The 23752-nt window shown below is 53.1% G+C and overlaps 1 protein-coding gene across 2 annotated transcripts in view; it reads right to left on the reverse strand.

Annotated features, from left to right (window-relative positions):
• Positions 1–425: 425 nt before the first annotated feature.
• Positions 426–23752, reverse strand: part of ADISSP (adipose secreted signaling protein) — a 47542-nt gene continuing 24215 nt past the window's right edge. For both annotated transcript variants that reach the window (XM_021001045.2, XM_021001044.2), the window contains 3 exons: positions 12501–12639; positions 3466–3588; positions 426–1476 (listed from right to left, as the gene is read on the reverse strand). In XM_021001045.2, the coding sequence (XP_020856704.1) occupies positions 1376–1476; positions 3466–3588; positions 12501–12639 (363 nt within the window). In that variant the 3' untranslated portion in view covers positions 426–1375. The remainder of the gene's footprint in view (positions 1477–3465; positions 3589–12500; positions 12640–23752) is intronic.

Genomic DNA, 23752 nt, shown 5'->3' on the forward strand with positions numbered 1-23752 from the left:
AGTAAACTGAGGCACTGCGTCATGCAGCTAAGGTTTGAAGCAGGTCTTCATGTCACCAAGTCCAGCACCTGATTACGCTATAGCCCAACCTTTTCACTTTGCAGATGAGCAAACAGTGCAAAGGATTTGCCCAAACTTAGTGGGAGCGAGGGATTGGAACCCAGAGCCCAGCTGGAGTCCCCCCACAACCCAATTCTGGGGGATGTTTTGGTTCATGCCTTCTCAAAATGCCTCAAATGGCCTGCTGCCTTGAGCGGGTGGGCTCCATCTCTGGAGGTCTAAAAGCAACAGTGGATTCTTACCCAGACCCACCAAGGTCACATGACTCCTGGGGTCACTCATTAGGACCTGAGGCAGGAGGGACGACCTTCTGTCCCCATTCCCATCTCTTCCCCTTGGACAACAGCCAGGGATTCAGTCTGGTCTCCGCAGAAACTTGTTTTTCTCTTTTAATTTCTTTGGGCTTTCATCCCATCACTTAGAAAAACAAACCAACACACACAGTACAGGCGCGCGCATGTGGGCACGCAAGGTGGAGGTTGGCGCAGGACCCTCCCTCCGGTGCCCAGCCTCCTTCCACAGCCCCGCCCCCACCCTGGCCAATTTGGGGGGGGGGGGTTGAATGGCTAAAGCAGCAGACAGACTACAGCAACAGCAATGATATAGATAGGTGCAAGCCTGGAGGGTGGGCGTCTCCTGCTCTATGGCTTAGGAATCGAGGCCAGGGAAAGGCTGACTGCACAGGGGAGGGAGAAACCCTCAGGCAATTACAAGGGCAGGGTATGGAGGACGGAGGCCCCTAGGGCTTCTCTGATACACTAGACCCTGCCTGCCCCCAGTCCCTTCCCTTCCCCACACTGTAATGGCTGCCTTCACGCCAGGCAGACTGAGACACAGAGAAGAGGCCTCCCTTACCCTTCTCCCCTGGTTCTGGAAGCAGGATTCCATCCAGTCACTGAAGCACAATAGAAGGGAGAAAGCAGGGGGTGCCGGCACAGGATAGAAGTAGGCAGCCCAGATAAAAGAACCTGCCTACCCAGATACGAACCTCCAGCCCCCCTCACTCATCCACCACCCACCCCAGACCCTGGGCCCTGCAAGGGGCAGCAGGCAACACAGACTGAGACAAATCTGGCTGGAATTTAAGGCTGAAGGGATGAGGGGCCCTACCCCAAGACCTTCCTGGCTCGGGGAAGGGAGACCCCAGAGGTTCCTCCCCACCCTGGCCACCGGCCCTTCCTGGTCCTCTCTCCCCCTTCCAAGTAGCAAAGCATCCAGTCCAGGGACAGAAAGGAGACCCCCAAACAGCTGCTCCATCAGGGCGGGTGGGCACAGGGAAGGAGCATGGGAGCGGAGGGAGGCAGGATGGGGATGCTTAGTCGAAGCCACGCCAGTCGCTGTGTTCCGAGTCATACTCCAGCTCTGCACCCACACAGCGCACCCCATCCAAGAGCATTGGGGTGCCGTGGTGCCGGTCTGAAAACAGAGAAGACAGGGGTTAGCTCCAGCCTCTCTTCAGCAGTACTAGAGCAATGGGCAATTTACTCCCATTTTACAGATGAGCAAAGGGAGGGGCTTGGAGATTAAGCAATTTTCCCCATGAGCACCCTACCCTCTACTACACTGTCCTAATTCTATATTCTCATCCTGCACAGACTGCCAGGCCAAGGCAGTGAGCACCATCTGCTTCAACCAAATCCCTTCATTTTCAATGAGAGGACGCAGGCACAAGGCCCTGGACTTGGGGTCTGTCCAAGAGCCTGGTTTCAAATCCAGCCCCCTATCTACGTCCTGCACGTGCGACCCTGGACAAGTCATGATGGGCCTCAGTTTCCTCATCTGTAAAACAAGTGGGGTTGAACTGACAGCCAATGAGGTCTCTAGATCTAGCATTTTATATAAAGCACTTTGTAAACCTCAGAGTCTCATCTAAAAGGCAGCTATTGTGACACTAGTTTTCAGAAGACGAAACGGAGGGATCCAGGAGTTTGCCCAAGGTGACGTTGTCAGAGTGGCACAGACAGGACCTGACCCAGCTCTTCCGACTCCCAAGGCCAGGGTTCTCCTGCTCCCCCAAGTTCCTGCCACAATACGACTGGCCCTAGAGACAATGGGCATGACAGAGAAGGAAGCCAGCTAGATTTGAGGTCCAAGGCCCTGGGTTCGAATCTCAACTCTGCCATTTCTTCCCATGGGCCTCAGCTTCCCCATCAGCAAGGTGAAAGGGCTGCTCCAGATAACCTCTGAGGTCTCCTCCAGCCGTGGGCCCCCAGCACCTTCCACACAAGTACTTGGGTTTGCGCCCAGCTCATTCTCCAAGGCCCCCCACCTTCCCTAAAATCTTCCTGGAACTGCTCCCCGTGGCTCATCCTCACTCAGTCACCACCATCCATCAGGGCTCCGTAAAGCAAACCACGAGGGACCCTCGGGGCCACCGGCTCCAAGCCCCTCTTTTACAGCCCAGAGGGGCTGCTCCAGGTCTCCAAAAAGCCAGCCTTCTCTTCCCTGCCCCGGGGGGAGACGGGACTTCCCAGAGGCTACCACACCCCACACCACAATGGGAAACAAAGGGAAAGGGAAAGACGGATGGAGAGAGATGAAGCCGGGGAAACGACACCCCTCTCCTCCTCCTCCCAAGCTTTCTGGGAAAGGAAAAATCCCCTCAAATCCAGGAGCTACCAGCGACTGGTGGTCACCACCCTCAGCAGCCAGCAGAGGGTGCAGGGGAGTTGGTACAAAGGCAGATACAAGCACCCCATGCCTTACAACCTGGAGCTCCTCGGGGATCTTATGCGGCCAGGCACCCCTCAGAGGGGAAGCTGCTTGTCTTTGGGGTCCCTTCCAGCTCCACCGCTTGCTATGATACAGCCCCTGCCTTTTACTGACAAAGAAACTGACGCTTCGGAGGGCAAATGACCTGCTTGCCAAGGTCTCACACACAAGCAGTGAAAAAAAAAAACTGGGGTACGACACGGTCCTGACCCAGATCCAGTGTGCTTCCGTGGTGCCACAGTTTAACGGTGTCCCTGGAGAGGCAGGCTGTCTCTTACTGGGCTATGAACAGCTATGGGACTCAGCCCCAAGATCCTACCGTCGCCCCCCCAAGCTGCCCCGCCCAGCGCCGCTACCCCTTCTGACCCTGGGTTCCGGCCCAACAAACTGCCCCCCTCCTCTGGCGAGGCACTGCCTCAGCCACCTCTAAACCCCCCTCCTTGGGTCGGCACTAGGTTCTGTTATTGCTTCCGACTGGGGCACCCCTCCCCTATTAGACCAGAGGCTCGTTGAGGGCAGGAACCAAAGGGCCCTCCTAAAGACAGAGCTCGGGTCCCTCCACCGAGCCGTCAGACTGAGGAGTCCAGACCCAGACTGAGGAATCCAGAGCCGGGTTCTCAGGACTCCTCCCTCAGCCTCTCCCCACCCCAGCAGGTGCTCTGTCCGTGGTCCTGGACGCCCCTTCTTCCTCACCCATGACTCTGGCCTGCAGCACCACTCGGACAGTGGCATTGTCACTGGTCTCAGAGGCTAGCACCAGCTCTTCCTTGAGGACCCCTTCCTTGTGGGCAACGTATTCACACTTCACGCAGAAGCCTGTAGAAAAGAGATGGAGGCCCAAAGGGGCCCCGGGGTCATGAGATTTCATCAGCACCCGAGGCAGAGAATCAGGAAATGCTTCAAACTTTGGGGAGTGACCCAAGTGCTCAGATGAGTTCTCCTGATTTGGGGGTCACCGGCTCACAGACCACACATTTAGAGCCTTTGGGTGGCCTCCAGTCTTTTTTTTTTTTTCATATGCTTTTGAGTTGAAAATTTTTCTCCCTTTTCCTCCCCCCCACCCTCCCCTAGACGGCACCCAATCAGATATAGGCTTTACATTTACATACCCATTGAACATATTTTCACATCAGTGAAGTTGTAAGTACCAATTAAAACCAACAGGAGGAACCATCAGAAAGATGAAACAAAACTCAACAGAAGGTAAAAATAAGTGATAGCGATTCAACTTCCATAGTTCTTTCTTTGGATGTGGACAGCCTTTTCCATCCCGAGGCCTCTGGAGATGTCTTAGATCCTCGTAATGCTGAGAAGGGTTCAGTTTAACAATCTTAGTCATTGCATAACGTGGCTGTTATTGTGTACAAAGTCCTCTTGGATCTGCTCACTTCACTCAGCATCAGACCATATAAGTCTTTCCAGGTTTTTCTGAAGTCCGCCTGTTCATCATTTCTTATAGCACAATAGTATTCCATTACATTCATATACCACAACTTGCTCATCCATTCCCCAATTGATGGGCATCCTCTCAGGGTGGCCTGTAGTCTTGATGGGAACCAGAAGACCCAAGTTCAAATCCTTATTCTGTGTGACCCTGAGCAAGCTGCAACCTCAACCTCTCTGGACCTCGGTTTGCTCAACTGTAAAATGGGGGGTTGGGGCTCAAAGATCTCTCAGGCCCTTTCCAGTTCCATAGCTAGGATTCCATGATCCTAGCTGTTTATATTTTATAGTTGGTCCCATACTGGAGGGAGACAGACAGGATTTCAAAACTGAAGAGAACCTTGGACATCAAATCTGACTCCATTTTACACATATGGAAACTGAGGCCCAGAGAAGTAAGAGATTTACCCAAGGTCACAAGTTAATAAGGAGCAACTTCTTTCTACTGAGATTGCAGCCCAGGCCCTTAAGATATGGAGTCAGTTAAGACGCCACCCAGCGTGACCAGTAGAGACCACTGGGAGCGTCAGGGGACGCACCAAAGGACTTTGTATGGGGGGTTAGGGCAGAGAAGAATGACCCAAAGGTGGATTGGGTGTACTCAGGAGAAGACACCAAGTTCGTGCCGGGGGTCGTGATGGGAAGAAGAACTGGGATGGCCAGACAAAAAAAAAGGCTGCAAGAGTATGGAAGAACTTGGGAAATTCTCAAAGATCAGCATCACCCACCACTTAGTCTGTTCTGTACATTCTCAGTTCCCTTGAAAGTGACACTGGAAAAGGAAGCAGGAGGGGGGGAGGGAAGAAGGAAGGAAGGGAGGAAGGAAGGAAGGAAGGAAGGAAGGAAGGAAGGAAGGAAGGAGAAGGAAGGAAGGAAGGAAGGGAGGGAGGAAGGTGGGAGGAAGGAAGGGAGGAAGGAAGGGAGGAAGGTGGGAGGGAGGAAGGAAGGAAAGCAGAGAAGGAGGGAGGGAGGAAAGAAGGAGGAGGAAGAAGGAAGATGGGTAGGGGAGAGAACACCATTTAAATCACAAAAATGAAGTTGAAAGGGGCACAAACAGGGTAATTTTGTTACCACAATGTTAAATTCAAAATACTTTTATAAAAATAAAAATAATAAACTGTGTGTAGCAGAGTGGTGGTCTATGTTTGGTGAGGATTAAGGTCATAATAAAAAATGTTTTAAAAGCCCAACAGTGCTCTCAGTGCCTGGAGCCTAAGGAGACAGGAGAAGGAGTGAATGTGAAGAAAAGGCCGATGTTGAGATGGTGGCAAAGGAAGGGCCGAAGCAGGAGGAGCTCAGAAGCCGGGAGGGCCACCTGGGACTGCCCAGTTGGAGCCAATGAGATTGGACTTCCCGTACAGGACACCCCAGCACTGAACTGGCAATCCAAGGACCCGGGTTTGAATCCTAGCCGTGTGAACTTCGGTGAAAAATCCCTTCCCCTCTCTGGGGGGCTCAGTGTCACTCTCTATACAGGGAGGACTTTGGATCAGGTGATCTGTAAGACCCGGAAGGCCCTTCTTAATTCAAATTCCTAGGATGCCATTAAGGACTCAGGTGGAGGAAGAGAAAGACATGCTACTCCCCTACAAAGAGAGGCAGAGAGCCAAGAGGACAAGACTGCCTCTAGTGTCCTTAGGCCCCAGTCTCACCCACTTGGGTTGGGAGGGGAAGGGTGAATGAGGTAACAGCCCCCAGGGCTCTGGAGACCTATCAGTAAACAGCTCAGTTTGCAGCCGGCACTGCCAGGGAGGAGAAAAGGCAGATCTCAGACCACAGGCTCCATGAACAATGAATATTTCAGAGCTAGCCCAGCTCTGCCGCCTGATCTAGAAGGCTAGGAGAACGGGGCTGCAGAAGACCACCAGAGTGAGCCGCCTTCCACCACACGCTCATCTGCCTTGCACGACCCTCAATGAGACCAGGGAGGGTCTCCCTATTAGACCAGCGGTTGTCCAAGAACAGGAGATGTCTCCTCATCAGACCAAGGGCTCCCCCAGGGCAGGAGACGTCTTCCCATCGGGCCATAGAGACTTTCCAAAAACAAGAGATGTCTCCCCCATTGGATCAGGGGCTTCCCAAGAACAGAAGTTACTCCCCATCAAACCAGGGGTTTCCCAAAAGCAAAAAACATCTCCCCAGCAGACCAAGGGCTCCTCCAGAACACAGAATATCTCCCCATTAGAGACCTCCCAAGAGTAGGGGATATCTCCCCAAAAGATCAGGATCTTCCCAAGGCTGAGCACCATGTTTCCAAAAGGAAAAAAGTGGGGGATTCTGGAAACTGCCCCCCAGTGGGCTTAGTATCTCTCCCTATCCAAATTCAAGGTACATGAGTAAACAGAGGATCTGCTAGGCCTAAGCAAAATGGCAATCACCCAGACCCAGTGTGGGTTCACTAAGAAGCAGCCAGGCACACTAGCTTATTCCATTTTTATCAGGGGCTCCAGTAGGGTTCCACTGAAGGCCAGCACCGCAGGGGAACCATGAGCCTGGCTCAGACTGGAAAACGAGGAAGGAAGCAGGCTGGAAAGCTTCTGGGGGGAAGGAGGTGTTGGGCTTTCTGGGATCCTCCAGCTTTCCTGACACAAACCAGCTCTTCAACCCCAGCAGTCTCCCGACAGAGGCACAGAGCAGTCTGGGCCAGCAGTTCTCCAAGTGCGGTTCGAGGACCTCTGGGGGTCCCCAAGACCCTTTCAGAGGATCCAGGAGGCCAAAACAATTTTCATCATAATACTAAGCCATTCTTTGCCTACTAAAGCCTCCTCCTCCTCCCTTTCCCAACCATACCTTATGAGGCCAGATTTTCTTGATGTGCTTCAACCGAAACAATAAATCACATCACACTGAACTATGCAGAAGCAGAGAGGAGACCCCAGCTTCTGCAGAGCCACACGTGAAAGAGATCTGCAGATCTGCAAGACAATGCCACCCGCCTAAATTCTTGTCTTGGAAGATGGTTGTTTTTCATAAAAATATGTTGCTATTTTTAGTGAATCAATGTCAAAATTTTATCAGTTTTAATTTCTAACGTGGTAAATGCTAATGAGCAGCTAGGTGGAGCAGTGAATGGAGTGCACCAGGCCTAGAATCAGGGAGACTCCTCTTCCTGAGTTCAAATCTGGCCTCGGACACCTACTGGCTGTGTGACCCTGGGCAAGTCACTTAACGCTGTTTGCCTCAGTTTCCCCATCTGTCAAATGAGCTGGAGAGGAAATGGCAAACCACTCCAGTATCTCTGCCAAGAAAACCCCAAATGGGGCCACAAAGAGTTAGACACAACAAAAATGACTGAAAAACAAAATAGTGCTGATAGAAAGAACCCACATACACAAAAGCTCTCTGGAGCTCTCCATCATTTTTAGGAGTGTAAAGGGGTCCCTGAGACCAAAAGTGTAAGAATTACTGGGGTAGCAGAGGACCACCAGCCTTGGTCTCAGAAAGACCTGGATTTTAAGTCCACTTCTGACAAATCCTGGCCAGGTGACCCTGGGCCAGTCACTTCACTTCCTTCCCGTTCCCCAAATGGGCCTGTGGCCTTGACTCCTGCCGGGCCCCCAGGTGACTCATGAAGTGATGGGATCCGCACAGGGCACTGGGACCGAAGGGATTTCCCCTCCCCCTCCCATGGGCTCTGAACCAATCGCCTGTGGGGACGGGGAGGGTGGGAATCCTTTCCACAGCCCGGGTGGCACAAGAAGAGGCCTCAGGGACTTCCAGGAAATGCCCGGTCAGAAAAGGGGCTGGAAATGTTGGTGAGGTCCCCATGGATGAGAAAACCAGGTAGGTCGAGCTCTGCCCCAGCACCCACCCCAATGAGACCCCCCTGGCATCACTAAGACAACAGCACAGGAGGGCCAGCAGAGCAGCAGCCTCGGGGCCAGCAAGCCCTGGGCTCAAGTCTCACCTCTGACGCTTTCTAGCTGCGTGATCTAGGTCAAAAGTGTGTCAACCCAGCAAAACTCCCAGACCAGATCAAGAGGTAATTGGAAAACATTTAACAAAATAATTAAAGTACAACACAGCGCAGAAAATGTTCGCTGGTTTTCTAAGTCAGCGTGGGGCTGGCAGAGATCCTCCTTTCTGCTCTAGGCAACTCTACAACTATAAATTGTTATTATTTTATAAGGCTTAGGGCCTGGACCTGTGATTTCACTGGCATAGGTCACAACAGCTGATCCATAAAACACTTTGTGAACTGCTTTATGAGCATCTCATAACCATCCTGTGATGTGGGTGTCATGACCATCCCCATTTTACAGACGAGCAAATGGTGACCCAGGGTTCTCAAGGGTCACGTGGCGGAGGTGAGACGTGAAGCCGGTCTTTTATGACTCCAAGGCCAGTACCAGAGTGGACCAGCTAAAAGGCGAAGCATCCGCTTAAAGGATTAGACTTATATTCTCTACGTGGCTCCAAAGGCCGAGTCTGGCCAAAGGCAAGGATGCGAACCCGATGCTAAAGAGCCTTAGCCAGCGGAGCTGTCCCGGAATATGAGCGCGCAGTGGGAAAGGACAAGTACACGGAACGCAGAAGCATGCCCAGACCCCTGAAGTGGTGCTGGACACGACCTTTCCCCTCCATGGCCCAATGCAGAGGGAATGAATGTGAGGACGGACAGCGCAAGGCCGCCGTGACCTCCTTCCCTGCAGGCTGGGGCTCTGGGCGTGCAACAGGGCACAGGCCATCAGGACACACCTGGCGCAGTTCTGCTGTACTCACTTTTTTCCCTTCTCTCTTGTTTATTACAAGGGATGGCTCTCTGGAGAAAGGAGAGGGATATGTTTGGAAATGGAAACGGTATTTTTTAAAAGATGTCAATAAAAATCACTGGGAAAAAAACAGCTGGAGCTGTCTAAAATCAAAATAGATTGTCCTGTGACAGCAAGCTCCCCACCAACTAAGCGTTCAAGCAGAAGCTGGATGCCCTGACAGTGATGCCATGGAGAGGTGTTCTACACTGGGGTGGGCAATGTCATGGGTTCTACACTGAGGTGGGTGGTGTTATGGAGAGAGGTTCTACACTGGGGTAGGTGATATTATGGAGGGGGGAGTTCTACACTGAGGTGGGTGATGTTGTGGAGGGAGGTTCTACACTGGGGTGGGTGATGTCATGGAGGGGGGTTCTATACTGGGGTGAGAGTGCTCAGATAAGAAGACGTTGGAGGTCTCATAAATACAATCCTGCCACGGGCAGCACTAGGAGGGCAGAGGTCTCATCTCTCCCATCAGGCCAAGGGACCAGACTCTTTTCCCACATCAAGACAAGGGATCCCTGAGCCTCCTGCCCTGGACCAGCCCAGTACTACACCACAGGAGCCCGGCGGCTCATCTGGCTGGAATGTGACTGGGCAGTGCTCCAGGCAAGCCTCTCCCTCTGAGCTTTGCCCTGACTTCCTGTCAGTCCCAAACCCTGGCTTATGGCTGGGAGAGGGGGTGGGGAAGGGCGGCCCCCCTCTGCTCCCACACCCCCAGCACAGCGCAATGCCATTAGGCAAGGGGACTTAACTACCCCGAGACACCACAGAGGCGGATGAGGAGAGAAAGAGGGCTTCAGTTACGGCCCCAGAGAGAGGCTAGATTACTCCATGGGGGCACCAAGTCAATACGGGATGAAATCCATCCCAGTGATGAGCACGAGATTCTTGGCAAGGGTACAAGGAACGTCTCTCTCCTCCTCCCGCCTTCCTCCCTGCTCCCATAGCTCAGCCTCATGCTGAGCTCCGACTGTCATTTTCAAACCCAATAATGCTTTTTCACAACTGGCTCAGTCTGCCCCCTCCTGCCACCTCCCCCTGACCTGAGCATCCCTGTGGGCAGAGAGATGTGTGGACCCTGCTCTTAGGGGGACTCTAGCCTGAGTGTGGGAGACAATCCTTGTCCTCGAGCTGTCCCTGGTCGGATGGGGAGACAGCTCCTGCCCGAAGGGAGCCCCACTCGGATTTCACAGGAAAGCCTCCCCTCAAGCTCCAGCCCCAGCTCGATCTAGAAAGACAGGGAGAGGCTGCAGTAAGCGGCCACAGCAGGAGCACCAAGTATTGGAGAACGGCGCTCTTCCCCTCCATGCTGCATCTCCACAGGCAGCAGCTGCAGATGCGAGCTTCTCAGCCTCTGCCAAGGGCACATCAATCAGGGCACTGATGCTCCAGTGCTCCTCCACCTACGCCCGTCTCCCACCAGAGATCCAGAGCTGAAAAGCATGTGACCCTACCCCCTTTCCTTTACAGATGAGGAAACTGAGGTCCAGACAGACTGAAGCAGAGAGAAAGCTCAGGCTTGGAAAGAAAGGGAGGCCAGAGACCCTGAGTTCTAATCCTGGCTCCTGTCTGAGGACCTTGGGCAAGATCTCACCCTGCTCTAAGCCTCAGTTTACCTCACCAGCAAAATCAAGAGGCTGGATTAGACACCATATAAAGTCCTGTCTGGGGCTGAGTCTGTGATCCAATGAAGTGACTTACCCAAGGTCATACAAGTAAACAGCAAAGCCAAGATTTGAACCTGAGTCCTCTGGCCCCAGATTGAACGCACTCCTTGCTCCTGACCCATCAGGCATCACCCTAATGGAATGATGGCATTCATTTCACAGATGAGGTTCAGGGCAGCAAGATGAGTGCCCAAGACTCCAGGCTGTCAGAAGCCCTCAGACCCCAGGGGCTCTGCCTCCGTCTCCACAGCTAGGGGAGGCCTGATCATCTCCAGAAAGGGAGAGTGACAAGGTGTGCTGGCAGGAAGCCGCAGGGGAGGAGAGCTAACTCTGAGGTTTGCAAAGCACTTTGATAAATGAGCTCATCTCATCTTCACAATAAGCCTCTAAATGAAGTAGGTGCTAACATGCCCATCTCACAGCTAAGGGAACTGAAGCTGAAGTTAGGAACAGGTCCCACAGTCAGCTGGGCATGTCTGAAGGAGGATTCACACTCAGGTCTGACATTCAGCCACTGTGCCACCCAGCTGTGGAGGGGATCCTAAGAAGGTCCCTTCAGGCTCAGAATGCCAGCACCCCAGGAGGAAGGTGGAAGCTGGGAGCAGCCTCGGGGAGATGGCTGGATTCCATGGGAGTCCTGGAAAGAAGGCTTTCTACCTGGTTAGCTGGAGGGAAAGGAGGAGGAAAGGATGTCAGAGAGGCAGGGGGGGGGAAGGTTGTCAGGTACCAAAAGAAGGCTGTGAAGCGAGGCCAGGGCTTGCTGGTTTCCATGGTGACACTCCCCAGCAGAGGGGCCGGGGGATGGGTGTTTCATTAGGCCCACCGGCTGGTGGAGGAGCCTGCTGGCAGCCTACGGGGGTGAGAGGTCCCCTGGGCCCAAGGGGCAGCTTCTCATCAAAGGCACCCCCTGGGCATGAGCAGGAGACATCTTCTCAGGCCCATGCCCCCCAAGGTGGGTGGTTCTTCCAGAGTTATTCATCGCTCCATGGCCCCCAAGGCCAACCCCACCCCCGAGTTTAATGTCACCTGCCTGCAGGCAAGGCCGCCCACCACGGAGGAGGGCAAAGTGGCTGGTGGCCCCCATTCTGAAGCCTGGTACAGACCATTGGGGGGGGAGGCGGGGGGGGGGCCCTCGGCCCCACCCTCCACATACTCCTCTCCTCCCACGCCATCTGATGGGCTAGAAATGAGCAGGGGTCTCCTCTGTCCAGTGCAAAGAGCATTGCATTCGGAGCTGAGAGATCTGGGTTTGAATCCTGCCTTTGGGTCACCTGGGATGAGTCATTTCAAGACCTAAATTTCAGAGCAGGAAGAAGAGACCTGAGGCTTCCGAGTCCAGTCCCCTCGTTTCCTCTGACAATCAGACGTGTGCAGTGAACCGTCCAAGGTCACTGTTAGCGTCAGGGGCAGGATATGAGCCGGGTCTTTCGGACTGTGTGACTGTGAAGGCCCCGACACAGAGGGGAGGCCCCTTTGGGGGCATCCTGTGATAAGGAGAGCAGGCTCCCCAATGAGATGCCCTGTGGGTGTCAGGAGAAGACCAGCAGGGAAGGTGGTGCCACTGGTGGGGAAGGAGGCCCGGGGAGCCTGGGGTGCCCTGAGTCTTTAGGTAGAGCATCACTGCAGAGAAGCGCTCAGGGGCAGGGCCTCACCCGTCAGACCAGGCACTGGCTCCCAGGGGGCAGGAACTCGGTGTCCCATCAAACCAGGGGCTCCCTGAGGGAAGAACCTGGACCCCACACCAGACCAGGGGCTACCACCGCAGCAGAGACCACCTCTCCCCTCCACTCATCAGACGAAGGACCAGGTCTCCCAAGGCTGGGGTCGTTTCTGCTCCTCCCCGTCCCCAGGCGGGACTCACCTTCAGAAACAGGAGTCACACTCAGGACTTTCAGGTGAAGGTTGGGGGTAGGGACGGCGCACACGTCTCTTCCCAGTTTAGGCAGCGGAGGAAGGGTGAACGCGATGTCATACTTGTGCATGATCTTCAGGAAACCGATCTGTGGGGGGTGGAGGGAGTGGTTAGGGGGGCCCTGAGCAGAGAGAGGAGATCCAGGCAGGCACGCCAGCAGGAAGACGTGTGCATGCATGTGTGTGTGCACGCGCGCGCACGCACACACACACACCACGCGTCCAGTCTCCCTAACTAGACCATCTCTGGAAGCGTCCCTGGACTACTCCTGCAAAAAGCCCATCAGATGGGCCCCACAATGCATGGTCTACTCCCCACCTGTCCACAGTCTTGTCCTCATTCCCCCATCCTCCCTTCCTCCACCTGCTCACACCAGCACAGGCCCTCACTGCCATCCACCTGGATCTGACCGCTGCAGACCAAGCCCTGTCCACATGGTTTCCAGAATAATCCTCCTGACAGGTTGCTCTGGCCTTTCCCTCTTCTGAGAGGCTGCAGAATACAGCGGCCAGAGACTTGGGTGTGAGGCCCAACTTGGTCAGTGACAGCTGGGGGGGTGTGGACAGGCTCCCTGCCCTCTCTGCTCTGTAAAATGGGAGTCACATCCCTCACTCTAGACTGGCAGACTATGTCACAGAGCTCTTGTGAACAAAGCCAGCCTTAATTTCCTCCAGAAATGGGAGCCGCATCAGTCAGCCTTCTCTCCCCAGCTAGACAATAAGCCCCCTGAGGGCAGGGGCTGGCTCTTCTTCCACCTCCCCCCAAAGCAGAGCAAGCACACCCATTGATCTTCACAAGCAGCCTTCTTTGGGGCAGCAGGCAGGGCTGGGATTACTGCACCCATTTTACAGAGGAGGAAACCAAGGCAGAAGAAAGGAACATCTCGCTCCACATCACCCAGAGTGGCGGAGCTCAGCCTAGGACGCCAGGTCCCACCTAGACTCCATCCCTAGACTCCAAGCCTGTCACATCAACAAGGAAGTCCCCAAGGGCATGGGTTGAATGTGTTTCTCTTTTCAAGAGTGTGGACTCCTGGGGCAGCTAGGTGGTATAGTGGATAGAGCACCAGCCCTGCATTCAGGAGGACCTGAGTTCAAATCTGGCCTCAGACATACAACACCTTACTAGCTGTGTGACCCTGGGCAAGTCACTTAACCCCATTGCCTAACCAAAAAGAAAAAAAGAAAAAAAGTGTGGACTCCTCTAAGAAAAGGCCTAGGTATGGATGCTGCCAGGAAATGGAAGTGCCCTGAGGGCAGGACACATTTTCTTTCTTGTCTCCCAAGGTGATATTTAATGAATGCTTGGTAAATCAAACAGAATGAGACTCACATATGCACAGATTTCAAGCTGGAAGGGACCCAATTCCCCTTCATTTGGCAGAGAGGAAACTGAGGCCCAGAGTCAAAGGTCACCCAGGTGGTGAGGGGAAGAGCAATGATTCGAACCCAGGGCCTCTAAACTAAATCCCAATGCCTCTCACCCTCAGAGGACAAGCAAAGGTCCAGATCAGGCCAGGCAGCCCACAGCCCCACCACCCCACTTCAGCTTGATCCGCCATCAAGGACACCTCAGATCAGCGGTCACAGATCTGGCACTTCCATGTTCCACGGCCTGCGGTCGGGGGAGCCGAGTCCAAGGGTTCAAGGTCAGGAAGCCTTACTAGCTAGGGGGCTGGAGGCCAGGCCATCAGCAGCCTGAGCCTCAATGTCCTGTCAGACAAGGAGAATAAGAACGCAGGAAAGAGGCTGGCAAAAACCCTGCCTGTGGATGGAGAATACTGCATACACTGTCAGACGGGCTTAAAATGCCTGCTGGTTTTGCTTTTTTTCCCTCCCTTTTTAGATCCTTCTTTATAAAGGATGGCCGATATCACTGAAGCTAGGCAGCCAAGTGAGGCCGCAGCACCTAAAACACCCAGCCTGGGATTCAGCGAGACCTGAGTTCGAATGTAACCCTAGACACTTACTAGTGGTGTGACTCCAGGCAAGTCGCTTAACTTCTGTCTACCTCAGTTTCCTCAGCTGTCAAACTGTATAATAGCAGCAGGGCTGTTGTGAGGACCAAATCAGATAATACTTGTAAAGTGTGTAACACAGTTCCAGGCACACAGTGGGCACTTAACAAGTCCTAGTCGTCATGATGATGGTAATGAGGATGTTACCAGATGTCAAGGCAGCTCCCCCAACTCTAAGTTGCAGGAACATGGGTGGGAGAAGTGTCCTCCCAGAGAGCTCCTTCTACCAATGACATCACAAGTTAATACACAGAGAGGCGGATGGGCGGATGGACAGACAGTCAGCCAATGAATCAAACAGCCAGCAATTACCCGGAGCTTTAAGGGTTACAAAACATTTTACTAATGTCATCTCAGTTGAGATAGGGGCTATTATCCTTCACGTTTCACAGATGAGGAAACTGAGGCAAACAGGGTTATTAAATGACTCGCCCAGGGTCACACATCAAGGAAATATCTGGGGTCACATTTGAACTCAGGTCTTCCTGACTCCACGTCCAGCACCCTGTGCCCCTAGCTGTACAGGCAGGCAGGTAAGCAGATCAGATAGAGAGACAGATAGGATAGATATGATAAAGAGATGATACAGAGTATAAATAAAATCATAGAGATGATAAAGAGATGGGAGATACATGGAGGTACCAGATACAGAGATGATAGATACAGGAATGAGAAAGGGATGGGGTTAGGTAATGACAGCGCCCGCCTCCCAGGCGTCCGAGATGATCATTTGAAAGCGCTTAGCGTGGCACTTGGCCAGCAATGGCTACTGGCATAGCGCCCCGGCCATTGACCACGACTCACTGAAATGTGCCGTGTCGATCGGCATGAGCAGAGCAAGATTCCTCTCTGGGAGTTCCCAAGGCCACTGAAAGCAAAGGCTGGGACCAAACCCCACCCCGAGATCTGCAGGGTACAAATCCAGTTCTACTTGCATTGAATCCCACCCATTCCATCCTTCCGGGCCGACTGAAGCCCCACCAACTTGTATACCTGGGACCTAGAGGGCTCATTTCAGGAAAAGGAGAAATGTTGCCATTGCCAGTGGGCGCCAAGTAGGGAGGCAGGAGGGGACACACCCCCCCTCGGGGAGAGGAAGAAAAGAGCTGAATCCTCGGGTCCCAGGCCAAGCAGCCTCCCAGAGCCCAGGCCAGCTGGCACAGCAGGAAGGATGGCGACATCTCTGGTCACACCCTTACATACACGAGCGGCACACAGGCACACCCCGAACACACAGGCCCTGTTTTAGCAAGGGAAAGTGGGAGGAGGAAGCATGCACCTCAAGGGGCCATGGCCAGAGACCGGCATCAAATCCAAGAAGGCCTGGGTTCGAGTCCTCCCTTGGGTGCATCCTGGCCATGTCGCCCTGGGCTAGTGACTGACCTACCTGGGTTCAAGACTTACCCTTGGGCACATCCTGGCTGTGTGACCCTGGGCTACTCACTGAACTGCTCAAAGCTCTACACAACTCTCTAAGACTGTAGATTGCAGAGGAGATGCCGACACCTGCACGGGTAAAGGTGTTTCCACCCCAAGAAGGCACCTCTGCCAATGTAAGCCTTTGAATCCCTAGTGCCTGGCACATAGCAGGCATTTAATAAGAGCCTGTTTATTGATTTGGTGCACACAGTAGGTGCTTAATAAATGACTGTTACATTAAACTGGAATCAGACAGCCAGCTCTACATCTCTCCCAGTCCACCGCCTCTCACCCTTCAAGTGCGAGGAGGAAGAGCCCCCCACTCCCCACCCAGGCGCTGGCAGCCACGTCACTCACTTCACTGCTCACCACCCCCACCACCGTGCTCCTACCGCCTTCCCCGGGGCAAGCCTGAGCCCACAGAACCCTGCCCAATCCTTCAAACCCAGAGCACTTCAGAGCTGCTGCAGACCCAGGCTTCTGACTGCTCCATCCCAGGAAGCCTCCTTCTTATCAGATCTAGGTGACCCCACCGTCCCCTCCCTAAGACCCAAGAAGACAGGACCTTCGCCAATGCTGAGACCAGGTAAGCTGGTGGTCAGAGCCGTGGGCCAGACCAGGAAGTCCCAGGCGCCGGCAGAAGGCCCACACAGCTCACAGGTCACAGACTTTGAGCTGGAAGGTCCTTCGAGGCCACTGAGTCCAAACCTGTTCTACAGGCAAGGCCTGACATGACTCACTGGGAATCAAACAAAGGCTGCTAAGTGTCTGAGAGAGGATTTGAACCCAGCTCCCCGAAGCCAAGGCTAGCTCTCTATAACTTCCATGATTTCTCTCTGCTGACTGCTCCCATCCGAGATGGGGAGCCCAAGGGAAAGACAGCATCAGGAGCCAGAAACCACAGGGCTCAGGGCCCAGCTCCTCCTCCTACTCAAGGTGTGGCCTTGGGGAGGTCTCCCTTCACCCCGCTGGGCCTCAGTTTCCTCATCTGTAAAAGGGAAACAACAACGCCAGACACAGTTGTTATGAGGAAGGTCTTTGGGAAATGGCAAATCCACGTGAGCCCTGAGCTGTTGTTTGCATAAGAAGAACCGAGGCCTAACAGAGGCATCGTCACCCGGTCGTGGGTCAGTCACAGCCACCAGAGACACACGGGGATGATGCACGTGTATACACACACACACACACAGGGCTCAATACCCACTGAGTTCCAAGCTGTTCTTCCTGGAAAATTTCTCAGAAGGAAAACAATTCAACATCTAATCGTGAGAAAAATGCAACCACTTTCCCAAATGCTGACACTGCGCCAGAATGTGAGAGAGAGAATATGTGAGAGAGAATGAGAGAGAAAGAGAATGTGTGTGTGTGTTTGTGTGTGTGTGTGTGTGTGAGAGAGAGAGAGAGAGAGAGAGAATGTGACAGAAAGAGAAAAAAATGAGAAGGGGGATGACAGAGAAAGAATGAGAGAAGAAGAGAGGAGAAAGACTGGGAGACAGAAGAGGAAAAGGGGAAAAGACACAGAGAAAGAAAATTAGAGAGAGAGGAGAGAGAATATGAGAACGAAAAGAGAGAATGAGTGAGAAGGGAGAGAGACAGAGAGATGGGGATGGGGGTGGGGAAGCCCAACTGAGAACATGCTGGAAGGGTAGGAGAGCAAAGAGGCATTTATCCCCCAGAGGCTGGAGAGACCAGCTTTGCCCCCCCCCCACAGAGGGACAGCTCACACTAGGGAGATGGGGAAAGACAAAGACATTGGTGGGGGGAGGCTCTGAACCTAAGCAGCCCAGGTGGAGACAGAGAGGGAGGAAGCCAGGGCTTTGTCCACTCCTCCCCTTCTCAGGACCCCAGGCGGTCTTCCTCCTTCCCTCCTGTTCTGCCCCCTTCTCCCCCAATCTTTTTAGCATTCACCTACTGCCCACCCCACCAACCTCTGCTGACCTCTCTTTGTCCTGTCTTCTCTCAAGTTACCAGTGACCTCTTAGCAGCCTCAGTCTTTTCCCTTCTTTCTGCAGCCTGGACACTGCTGACCACCCCTCCTCTCTCTTGGTTCTCTCCTCCCTGTCTTATCCATCATCCTTTGCAGGCTCACCAGCAACCACACCGTGCCCCTGGCCCCTAAGGCTCTGTCCTGGGCCCTCTGCCCTTCTCTAGCCTTTTTCTTTCTCCTTGAACTCATCACCTCCAGAGCGGTCAAGGACCTCTATGTAAATGAGGCCCAGATGCATCCAGTCCTCATCTCTCCACCCCTCGGTTCTTCATCCCCAGCTACCTGTGGGACCTTTTGCACAGCCTGGCCTCTAGGCATCTTAAAGGCAATATGTCCAAAACATTATCTTTCCCCTCAACCTCTCCCTGCTCCTCTTGAAAACATCTCTCCTGCTGTCTGGGGTGTCAGCATCCTTCCAAGTCACTAAGGTTTGTGACCCCACTGTCACCCTTGTTTCCACACTCTCCTCTCCCCACAGATCCTGTCACCAAGTCTTGCAGATTTACCTCCACATCTCCTCCCTTCTCTATCAGCAGCAGTAGCATCATACCTGAACCCTAGTTTCAGGTTCTTATCGTCTATTACCTAGAGTATTGCAAGGTCCTCCTCATTAGTCACCTCCTCCCAATTTATCCTCCACATAACTGCCAAAATAAAATTCCTAAAACACAGGTCTAACTACATCACTCCTTTGCTCAATAAATACCAATGGCTCCCTATTACCTCTAGAATCCATGACAAACTCCTCTGGCTGGCAATTCATACCCTTCACACATGGGCCTTTCTACAGGCTTTCTACAATTCAGCCAAAATGACTGCCTTTTGCTATCCCTCTCACAAACACTTGGTACTGGCCATCCCCCAAGCCTGGACTGCATTCTCTCCCCACTTCTGCCTCTTAAAATCCCAAGAATGACCAAAATCACATCCCAGATAAGGGCTTTCCTGATTACCTCCCTCTTCCCCCCCTCCCCGCCCCCCGTTCCCCAGGCCTTCCTCCCAAACTACCTGATGTTAGCTCTATCTACTCTGGTGTATCAAGTGTTGTTTCACCAAACAGAATGGAAGCTCCCCAAGAACAAGGACTGTTCCATTTCTGTCTCCAGTGCCTAGCACAATGGCCAGCACCCAGTAGAGATTTAATAAATGATTATGGATCAATTAAAGCAACACCTTCTATGGGAAACCATTCCTAACCCACCCCAAAATGTTACTGTCCTTCCCTCCAAACGCCCAAGTATTCAACCACTTTGTAACTGTCCCTCTTTATAACTCTGTAACAGGTCCCTGAGCCTACATTCAGTACATATTTATATATGTAGTTGTTGTCTCTCCTATTAGAATGTAAATTCCTTGGAACAACAGTTTCCATTCCTTGTCTTTGTATCCCCAGGGCCTGGCACACAGTAGGTGCTTAATAAATGTTTACTGAATGACTGATCTCCAACTCAGTTTCCTCATCTGTAAAATGGGGATAATAGTTGTGAAGCTCAAATGAAATACTTATTAAGCACTTTGTAAAACTTTACAGGCTATACTATAAATGCCAGCCCTTGTTATTATTTCCAGCTGATCTGGAAGGGTTAGGGCTGCCTCCCCCAGCACACTAACAGGGGTTTTTGAGAGCAGAGAATGTGCCACCATCACTACTTCTACCCCCTTCAAACCAGGAGCTCTCCAAGGGCAGGTGGAGATCAAGGGGTGCATCCAGAGGACAACAACGTGATGGAGAAAGGCTTTACTCCACTCCATGGGCTGGCCATGACAGCCAGCTTCAGGCACCTGGAAGAGGGCCTGGCCTTGGAGGCCGGGACAAGAAACTGAAGCAGCTCTCCTGGTCAGAACTGTCCTCACTGCCTCCAGCAGCGGCTGCATGGCCAGCGTCAGCCACGTCATGATGGGGATAGTTTTCAGGCCAGGCTGGACTACATGGACTCTATGAACCCTACCTGGGTTCTGAGAGCACAGGACCAGCCCAGAACGCTCAGTTCCTTGCTGAACAATCCCCTGGTATCACGTCCCCTCAGAGGGAATGCTGATGAATCTCCAGAAACGTATCTCCTCTCTGTCTGAGGGGCTGTCTCTAAGGGCATTGGCACTGACTGAAGGAAACCAGTCTGTCTTAGCCATTACCATCAGCAGTGCTCCCTTCATCCCCAACCCCTTTAAAACCATTTCATCTCAAGAAGCCACAATGGCTCACCATTCCCAAGCGACAGGATGAAGCCTGAACTTCTTGGCCTAGCATTAAAGGCGCTGCACTACCCAGCCCCAAAGTACCATCTGCTCTAAGGGGGGCTAGTCCGTCCCCATCCCCACCTCCCAGTCCACCTGACCACCACAATCCTCCCTGCTGCTGTTAATGCTGCCCCCCCATCTACAACGTCCACCCCACCCTCTCAGTCTCTCTAAATCCCACCCAGACATCAGGCCTGGCCCATGGCTCAGCCCTTCCTGGATAGCTTCTCCATGAGGCCCACATGGCTCTCTCCCTCCCTCAGAGGGTCTACGGCCCTGCTCATCCTGACTCCAGTCCACTAACTTCATCACAGGCTGGCCTTTTTATCCAACAATCAATAAACCCGCACACTTGGCCTGCCCTAATAGCCTCCTAATTCATTTCCTTGGATTCAGTTAGAAAGAAAATTTTAAAAGCTGAATTTCCTTTTTAGGCCCAGTGCACAATAGCCCTGTTTTAAAAGAGAGGTTTCAAGATGGGCTCCATCTTGCCAGTCCATCCATCACACAGCTGGCAAAATGACTGGGGTCGCTCCCTGGCTCAACAACGTTCAGGGCTCCCTGCTGCCTCGAGAATAACACTCAAATCCTCCAGCCGAGGGTTCAAGGCCCTTGATGATCAATCAGGCTGCAAGATACCTGTCCAACCTTCTTGCACATCCCTTCCCCTTCACGCACTCTTCACTCCAGTCGAACCAGACCAATACTAATGACAACATGAATAACTGACACCCACGTAGTACCCTAAAGTTTGCAAAGGGCTTTCCTACACGTCTCCCTTGAGCCTCACAAACACCCTGCTCTGTGAGGCCAGTAGTCCATGGGTTATGCTCCCATTTTACAGATGAGCATTCTGCAAGGTTATCTAGAATCCTCATGTCCAAATCCAGGCTCTTTCCTCTGGAATGTACACAATCCTGTCAGTGGTGAAGGTGATACAAAGGGAACTGAACTTGTCCTAAGGAAGCCTTGGGTTCGAATTTCACCTCTGCTACTTACTACCTATGCCACCCCATCCATGCTACCTCATCCCTCTGGGCCTCAGTCTTCTTATCTGTAAAATAGAGATAGTAATACTCAAGGTATCTGAACCTTAACAGGGCTTCGGTGAGGCAAGATAGTGGATTATCTCTCTTTACACATCCCTAACTGGGACCCTCCAGCAGAAACAGCAAGTCATTCTCTTCCACAATAGCGATGGCACCTCGGAAACCTCATCAGTCGGACGCAGGCTGCGAGCTGGGACTCCAGGCAGTGGGGGTGGGAAGCCATACTCCCTTCTCACTTTGGGATTTCACCCTCACAAGTACCCAACGGGCTGAGAGGGGGTCACAACACAAGCTAACCATAGAGCAGATGATCCTAACGGTTAGATCAGATTGTGGGAAAGTCAACATGACTACAGCAGCATGTCTACTGAACTGACCTCGCAGCCCTAGGAGGGCTGGCCAAAGCACACAGCTAGATACAAAAATATACCTCAAATCATATCAAACCCTGAGGGCCCTTGCAGAACAAAGGAAAAGCAGAGGGAAGGGGAAGAAGGGATCACACAACTCCCTCAGGAGCCCAGGCTGTCCTCTCTCCTCCTCTCCCTCTCTTCTCTTTCCTCCTTTCCCTGTCTCTCTCCTCTCCCTCCCCTCTGCCTCTCTCTCTCCTCCTCTCTTCTTCCTCCTTTCCCTCTCTCTCTCCTCCTATCCCTCCCTCCCCTTTCCTCTTTTCCCTCTCTCTCTCCTCCTCTCCCTCCCTCCCCTCTGCCTCTCTCTTCTCCCTCTCTTCTCTTTCCTCTTTTCCCTCTCTCTCCTCCTCTCCCTCCCTCTCTTCTATCTCTTTCTTCCTCTCTCTCTCTCTCTCTCTCTCTCTCTCTCTCTCTCTCTCTCTCTCTCTCTCTCTCTCTCCCCCTCTCTCTCTCTCTGTCTCTCTGTCTCTCTCTGTCCCCCCCCTCCCTCCCTGCATCTCTACAAATCCTCCTTGGCTTTCAAGGCTCCCCTCAAAGCCCCCCTCCCTCCAAGAACCCCACCCTAGCTGGCCACTCCCATCTACTATTGTCTTCTCCTTCAGAGAGCTGTTTACAGTTTGAAGGGACATTCTGGACCAAATCCTTTGGGGGCTTTGTTTTTAAGTAAGGCAGAAACTTGTTTCCACCCTTGATCCACCCAATATTGTCAGAGAATATCCCAGTTAGAAGAGCTTAGAACCCAACTGCTGAGCTGGGAGGGTCTCCAGGACAGATTTCCCAAGCTAAGAGGGTCTTGAGGCTACAGAATGGTGGGAGCTGGGTGGCACCTCAGGACACAGACAGTCTAACAAGAAGGGACAGTAATGCCTCAGTGCCTCACAGTTAAGGAAGCTGAGACCTAGAGAGAAATGCTGTATCCCCAAGGTCAGAGGGGTCCTAACTCCTGATCCAGAGCTCTTTCCACTATCCCCTAAAGGCTGAACTCTTAGGAGAAGAATGTAAACCCAGAAGAGGAAGAAGCCCTTAGCGGCCCCATTCTACACTGAAGTCCAGCTACTACACCACTCCTGAATGGACCTGGCAGAGGTCATCTCACTGGCGAAAGGCAATAAGGTGGAATGCTAAGGGAGACCAGCCATCAGGATTCTAATAAGGCTGACAGTAAAGACAGCCCTGGGAGTGGCTGCTATTTGTGATCCTCCCACTTTACAGATGAGGAAACTGAGGCTTCCAGCGGTGCTGAAGTGACTTGCCCAGAGTCCCATAGCAAGTTGTCTGGGGCTGGATCTGGGCCGGTGCACTCCGGGTCCAGGTTTCATCCCTGTACCCCCTCACTGCTCCCACTGTGCTGTGTGACACTGGGGAAGCCACTCATCCACTCTGAGCCCCGGCCACCAAGACTCTCTCACTTTTCTTCACAACGACCCTAGGAGGCCCAGGCTGGCTACTCTCTAGCGTCTCTATCATACAGAAAGTGAGGTGACGGCCCATCCTCACCCAGCTATGAAGTATGAGCGGCAGGACTGAAACCCAGCCCCTGGCCCCAGAAGTCCCAAATGAGGGAAGCAGCTGCCCAGTGAGGACAGATGAGAAATGACTACGGCCCACTGTCCTTCACGAGCTCCTCGGTCCTAACTCTGGCTGCTGCCTGGCCCCGGGGCGGGGGATGGTGGGCGTGGGGGGAGGGAGAAGGACAGGAGGAACCCAGAAGCCTGGACTCCCAGGAACAAAGCCAACCAACCAGTAATTAGAGAAGCTAAAAATGGGAGCTGCTAATTCTCCCCGTCAGCCTGGCATGTCTGTCCAGTGGAGGGGACAGAGCAGAGGGAGGGTGGCCAGGGGGTGTGTGTATGTGCCGGGGAGATGGAAAGAGGGAGGGGGAGGGGGAAGGGGTGTGCGTGTGTGCTTGGGAGATGGAAAGGGGGGAGGAAAAAGCAGGTAGGGGGTGCCTGGGAGATGGAAAACGGGGAGGGGAGGGGGAAGGGTGTGTGTGTGTGTGCTTGGGAGACGGAAAAGGGGAGGGGGAGGGGTTGAGTGGGGGGTGTGCTTGGGAGATGGAAAGGGGGGAGGGAAGGGGGAAG

Source organism: Phascolarctos cinereus, unplaced genomic scaffold (assembly GCF_003287225.1).
Source record: "Phascolarctos cinereus isolate Bilbo 61053 unplaced genomic scaffold, phaCin_HiC Scaffold_2;HRSCAF=192, whole genome shotgun sequence".
NCBI classification, from domain to species: Eukaryota; Metazoa; Chordata; class Mammalia; order Diprotodontia; family Phascolarctidae; genus Phascolarctos; species Phascolarctos cinereus.